Source organism: Gossypium arboreum, chromosome 5 (assembly GCF_025698485.1).
Source record: "Gossypium arboreum isolate Shixiya-1 chromosome 5, ASM2569848v2, whole genome shotgun sequence".
NCBI lineage: Eukaryota > Viridiplantae > Streptophyta > Magnoliopsida > Malvales > Malvaceae > Gossypium > Gossypium arboreum.
Genome location: NC_069074.1, coordinates 15,365,140 through 15,371,139, shown reverse-complemented (window position 1 = coordinate 15,371,139; position 6,000 = coordinate 15,365,140). Strand labels below are relative to the sequence as shown.

General features: G+C 34.6%; 2 protein-coding genes across 2 annotated transcripts; both read right to left on the bottom strand.

Annotated features, from left to right (window-relative positions):
• Positions 1-669: 669 nt before the first annotated feature.
• LOC108453725 (ras-related protein RABB1c) lies at positions 670-3,282 on the bottom strand. Its single transcript, XM_017752000.2, has 6 exons — positions 3,008-3,282; positions 2,766-2,905; positions 2,592-2,674; positions 2,301-2,505; positions 2,136-2,204; positions 670-1,066 (listed from the first exon to the last, which is right to left on the bottom strand). The coding sequence occupies exons 1-6, from the start codon at positions 3,051-3,053 to the stop codon at positions 974-976; spliced, it is 636 nt and encodes a 211-aa protein (XP_017607489.1). The 5' UTR covers positions 3,054-3,282; the 3' UTR covers positions 670-973.
• Positions 3,283-4,771: 1,489 nt separating this feature from the next.
• Positions 4,772-5,952, bottom strand: LOC128292620 (ras-related protein RABB1c-like). The gene is made up of 5 exons (XM_053027483.1): positions 5,682-5,952; positions 5,440-5,579; positions 5,264-5,346; positions 4,973-5,177; positions 4,772-4,876 (listed from the first exon to the last, which is right to left on the bottom strand). Exons 1-5 carry the CDS (start codon positions 5,725-5,727, stop codon positions 4,772-4,774), a joined length of 579 nt encoding a protein of 192 aa, XP_052883443.1. The 5' UTR covers positions 5,728-5,952.
• Between the last annotated feature and the right edge of the window lie 48 nt (positions 5,953-6,000).

Genomic DNA, 6,000 nt, shown 5'->3' with positions numbered 1-6,000 from the left:
TTTATAAAAAATTCAAATTTTAATAAATTTTAAATTTCATATATTTTATTAAATTCAATAATTTTTCTAAAATTTATTATTTATATTTTTTCTAATTTTAATAAGAGTAGGGGTTTAATTGCTTTTTCAAAACTTTAAGGGTCTTTTTTATACATGTTAAAAGTTCAAGTACTCAATTAAATGAAAAAAATAAGGGCTTAATTGCTTTTTTTTTGAAATAGTTTGAAGGTCTTTTGATGCATTTTAAAAATTCAAATGCTCAATTGAATACAAAAAAAAAAAGAAAAAAAGAGGACTTAATTTTTTTAATTTGATGACTTTTACACCCTTAAACGTAAAATAAATACTGAAAAATATCCTTATACATAAAAACAAACAATTGAATGATAAATGTAAGTTCAAAATTATGAAATTTTCAAACACTTCATTTTTTTCTCTCATTTTCCAACTCTATCAAATAATTACTGAAAATTGAATTTTAAAATTTTCTTACTAAACACATTAATGAAAAAAATATTTTTTTTATTTACCTTTTTTCTCCTTCAATTTTTCAGCTCTTAATTTTCTTTTCGCCTAAGACTAGTACAGGGATGGAATGAAATGGATAGAATGCGTTTTACCAACCAGCCTGTCGAAAATTTTCAATAAAATGACAATAAAGAAATAAAATTAAAAAATGATCATATTGTTATTAATCAACATATGCAAATATTCAAATATTAATACACCATAAAATTATAGATCAATTCCCCATATTTTCGCCATTTCTCTTCACCATAGTTCTCGACAAATGAAACAATAATAGCTATCAAATTTACAACCAAATGGAGAACACATCTAGATGGATTATACAAATCACACACTCAAGCACAGTATTCTGGGATTATCAAATTAAACAAGGAACTAAAAAGAAGAAACAAAGGAAGTTACATGAACAAGCTATATTTCATTTTAGAAAACGAGAAATCGAATTTCAATTGCAGCAGCCACCGCCTTGAGAAGAAGAACCATCTCGGCCTCCAGATGGCCCCGGAATTCCACCGTATCCAACTTTTATGCCATAAGACTTCAAGCCAATAAGAAAAGATTGTCAGCAACAGAATTCGCACATTCTATCTATTCAACATGGTAAAGCAAAAGAAACAAAACAATTCATTTTCTTCTTTTGTCAATATTCAAAGATGAATGACTTTCATTTAGCACTGCATCAAGTATTCAAAACTTCCTCAACGAAAAATATCGATAATGGTATCACATTGTTGAAGGATTTCAGTAGTCTGCAATCGAGATCTAAGTAGATTAAAGCTTCTTTATAAGATTAGTGTGGATTTCTAGCCAAATATTCAAGGATTGCCTAAATGTAAGGTAACTTTGCTTGCATCCAATATAAAACAATATTACCCTGTCATTCAGGATACTATGAAGCTCATCAACCTTCCTACCCTCACCTTAACTCTTAGTTGTCAAACCAGTTCTGTAAGTTTCTACATTGTTATTATAATTCCACAGTCAATGTGCATATTTCACTTTATCCTTTTAGATGGAATAACCTTTCAAAGGAATGATCATTGACAAAGTGGAAGTACATTCGTTCATGTCCAGAAACAATGACCTAAATCCTTTTCAGCAGTTCTGAATTTTGAATATCCACTAGGGTAGAATGTGGATGAATTTTAAAAGGGATTTGGAATTAAAAATAGTGTAAGTTGTATGATGACACAGATGCAATCAAGTAAATGTAGCATTCGTCATTAATTATCAAATCCATGGCTCCATTGGATACCAATTTGCAAACGAACAGAAATTCCTATATAATATGTGCGAATTTGAAATTCTCGTTCTTATACCTTTCAAATATATCATCATCATATTCCCAAACATAGCATAGAAGTATGTTACCTTAGTAAGAAGGTATGCTTGAAAAAAATGATTTTGGACTTCTTTTTAAAATTATATTAAGTTAAAAAAAATAAATAAAGAAGCAATATGGTTCATCCCTTCAGTATTTCAAGCTACTCTAGAAGTTCATAACCTTTAATCAATCAAACTCTTTTGAGTGTTCAGTATGCATAAATGTGATTAATTCGAAGAATAAATGTCAGGAGATGTAAGCATGGTTAAGAAGAGGTAAGAACCTCATTTGAGACATCAAAAACCCCATCCTGAATCTTGGTGTATATGGTTGAAGCAGTTTTTATAAATGCCTGCATAACAAGAGAGATAGAGGTAAAATAGTTGGTAATGGTATAGGATAGGATTGAGAGTGAGAAGAAAATTGTAAAGTACAACGGAGAGCAGACCTCTTCAACATTCTGAGCAGTTTTAGCAGAGGCCTCCATGAAGATCAAACCATGGTCCTTGGCGAATTGCTGGCCTTCCTCGGTGGTTACAGCCCTTCTATGAGCAAGGTCACACTTATTACCAATCAGCATAATAGTCATGTTAGCATTAGCGTGCTGTCTGGCATCCTCCAACCAGCTAGCCAAGTGATTAAAAGTTTCCCTCCTGTGTAGAATCGAATCAATTATCAAATTAGACTTAAAGATGAACAGATAGTAACATGATTATGAATAAAAAACGAAAGTCGGTACCTGGTGATATCATAGACAAGCAGGGCACCAGCAGCTCCTCTGTAGTAGGATCTTGTGATGGATCTAAAGGATTCTTGACCTGCCTGCCCATGTTTTTAAAAAGAAAATTGGGTAAGAAATAAAAATCATGGGTAAAAATAAAATGAAGAACAAAAGGAGAGAGGGAGAAAATACGGTGTCCCAGATTTGCAGCTTAATGGGTTTGTTATCGATGGTGATCATCCTGGCCCCGAATTCGACCCCGATGGTAAGATCATGTACCGGCTGAAACCGTTTGTCGGTGAACTGAAGGAGGAGGCATGATTTCCCCACTCCTTGGAGAGATCAAATCAGATGAGAGATGGTCAGAACAAGATTAGATGGTGAATTCATCGATAATAATAATAAAGGAGAAAGAAGAGATGAGTAAATCATACCAGTATCACCGATGATTATGTACTTGAAGAGGTAAGCGTAAGACATTCTGACTCTATTGAAGAAGAAAAGACGACGACAACGACCAAGTCACCAAACAAAACACAAGGAATAAATGAGTTGTTATTTGTTATTATCTTCGGTTGGATGATCTGAATCTGAATTTAATTTTAAAGAAGCCAAGTCCAATAGGGTGAAGAACCGCCTCAAACTCAGCAATCCAAGTCCAACATTATTGTCTTGCTAAAAAATTAGCAGAAAAGGTGGATTTAAATTTTAATTAAGAAATTAAGTAATTTTTCCTAAATTTAAATAAATAGTTGGAAGCGTTTTCAGCCTCACTGCTGCCACCTCAGCTGAAAACATTTTCAGGAGGATGGGTTTTTTTCCTTTCAATTTTTTTTTGTGTTGGGTGTTGGAAACTTGGATAGAAAAAATTATTTATGTTTGTGTTTTAAGGAGAAATTGTTGTAATTTTAAGGTATATTTGAGTTCAAGGTAATGCAATAGTGTTCGGAGACCCACCCATTTCTTCTGCTACGTGAGGAGTGCACCATCACCTTAGAAGATGTCGAATTGCAACTTGGGCTCCCAATTTATAGTGGGTATATAGTCACGTGTTGAAGTATAACTAAGATTCCTAGTTGACAGTGGTTATGCAATTAGGGGATCAAGTTTCATGCCATTAAAAGAGGATGCTTTATAAACCTTGTAAGTTTGAAATCATAATCATGAGGGAGAACGGCTCACCAATATTATCAACTTGTTCTTTTTCTCTATTAAAGAAGTATCATTAATCTCATTGCCCGAAACTTGTGTCAGAGGTGGGGGCAATAAGACTTCTAGGGTGGGGAGTGATTGCGACAGTAGAGAAAAAACTGAAACTTGAATTGGGGCGACAATGATTGTAGTTATTAATAAGTTCTTTAATCATAGCAACCGTTGCCGCCCCAAGTCGCATTTCACTTTTTTTCTTTATGTCATAATACTCTTCCCCCTGAAAGTCTTATTGCCCCTAACTCTGCCACATGTGACAATAAATTAAGGATACTACTTTGATGGAGAAAAAAATAAGTTAATTATATCGGTGAACCCCATTTTTTTTTTCCTATAATTATGATTTCAAACTTATGAAGTTTATAAAGCATTATTTTCTAGTGGCATGAAACTTGAACCTATGACCGCATAACCCTTTGTGAATGAGGCCCAAGTTATACGTGAACATGTGACCGCATAACCACCATCAATCGGGAGCACTAGTTATACTTCAACCCATGATCGTATAACTATTGTGAATTAGGATAGGTACCCGTGTAGATCATCATAAAACTGAGATATTTTATCAGGATCAACCAAACCAATACCATGCTTCCCCATTGAATCCATTGATATATCCCTCATATTTGCTAAATATACTGGTGAGAGTATAGGGTATCGCAATTTCGGATCATAATTTTTAGTTGCCACTATATTTGGAACCAAGCCACCCCAATACCCCAGCAGTGCATGCGAAACATAAACATACCTGACAAATCAGAAAAAAACACATAGGAAGATGAAAATCTCAAAAACACATAGGAAGATGAAAATCTCCTTCAGTTGTCATATACTATACTATACTAGTGAAAGGTCTCGAAAAAGCTTACTTTAGGTCAAAAGTCCTCCTAATATCTGAAATAAATTCTTTAAGATCACTGGGCGTCTTGCTGTTAGCTTCGTTCGCTATTCTCCGTAATTTCTTATTTTCCTTAATGCTAGCCAATCTGCTACCAAATGTAAGCATGGTTAAGAAGAGGTAAGAACCTCATTTGAGACATCAAAACCCCATCCTGAATCTTGGTGTATATGGTTGAAGCAGTTTTTATAAATGCCTGCATAACAAGAGAGATAGAGGTAAAATAGTTGGTAATGGTATAGGATAGGATTGAGAGTGAGAAGAAAATTGTAAAGTACAACGGAGAGCAGACCTCTTCAACATTCTGAGCAGTTTTAGCAGAGGCCTCCATGAAGATCAAACCATGGTCCTTGGCGAATTGCTGGCCTTCCTCGGTGGTTACAGCCCTTCTATGAGCAAGGTCACACTTATTACCAATCAGCATAATAGTCATGTTAGCATTAGCGTGCTGTCTGGCATCCTCCAACCAGCTAGCCAAGTGATTAAAAGTTTCCCTCCTGTGTAGAATCGAATCAATTATCAAATTAGACTTAAAGATGAACAGATAGTAACATGATTATGAATAAAAAACGAAAGTCGGTACCTGGTGATATCATAGACAAGCAGGGCACCAGCAGCTCCTCTGTAGTAGGATCTTGTGATGGATCTAAAGGATTCTTGACCTGCCTGCCCATGTTTTTAAAAAGAAAATTGGGTAAGAAATAAAAATCATGGGTAAAAATAAAAATGAAGAACAAAAGGGAGAGAGGGAGAAAATACGGTGTCCCAGATTTGCAGCTTAATGGGTTTGTTATCGATGGTGATCATCCTGGCCCCGAATTCGACCCCGATGGTAAGATCATGTACCGGCTGAAACCGTTTGTCGGTGAACTGAAGGAGGAGGCATGATTTCCCCACTCCTTGGAGAGATCAAATCAGATGAGAGATGGTCAGAACAAGATTAGATGGTGAATTCATCGATAATAATAATAAAGGAGAAAGAAGAGATGAGTAAATCATACCAGTATCACCGATGATTATGTACTTGAAGAGGTAAGCGTAAGACATTCTGACTCTATTGAAGAAGAAAAGACGACGACAACGACCAAGTCACCAAACAAAACACAAGGAATAAATGAGTTGTTATTTGTTATTATCTTCGGTTGGATGATCTGAATCTGAATTTAATTTTAAAGAAGCCAAGTCCAATAGGGTGAAGAACCGCCTCAAACTCAGCAATCCAAGTCCAACATTATTGTCTTGCTAAAAAATTAGCAGAAAAGGTGGATTTAAATTTTAATTAAGAAATTAAGTAATTTTTCCTAAATTTAAATAAATAGT

Bases quoted from the DNA above. Each gene is read 5' to 3' on its own strand.
- LOC108453725 (XM_017752000.2), bottom strand. From the start codon at position 3,053: ATGTCTTACGCTTACCTCTTCAAGTACATAATCATCGGTGATACTG. The intron at 2,675-2,765 runs GTATTTTCTCCC...AAACATGGGCAG, and splicing joins AGCTGCAAATCTGGGACACC to GCAGGTCAAGAATCCTTTAG. The intron at 1,067-2,135 runs GTTCTTACCTCT...ATTGGCTTGAAG, and splicing joins TTTTTGATGTCTCAAATGAG to TCTTATGGCATAAAAGTTGG.
- LOC128292620 (XM_053027483.1), bottom strand. From the start codon at position 5,727: ATGTCTTACGCTTACCTCTTCAAGTACATAATCATCGGTGATACTG. The intron at 5,580-5,681 runs GTATGATTTACT...GATCTCTCCAAG, and splicing joins CATAATCATCGGTGATACTG to GAGTGGGGAAATCATGCCTC. The intron at 5,178-5,263 runs GTACCGACTTTC...GATTCTACACAG, and splicing joins CTTGTCTATGATATCACCAG to GAGGGAAACTTTTAATCACT.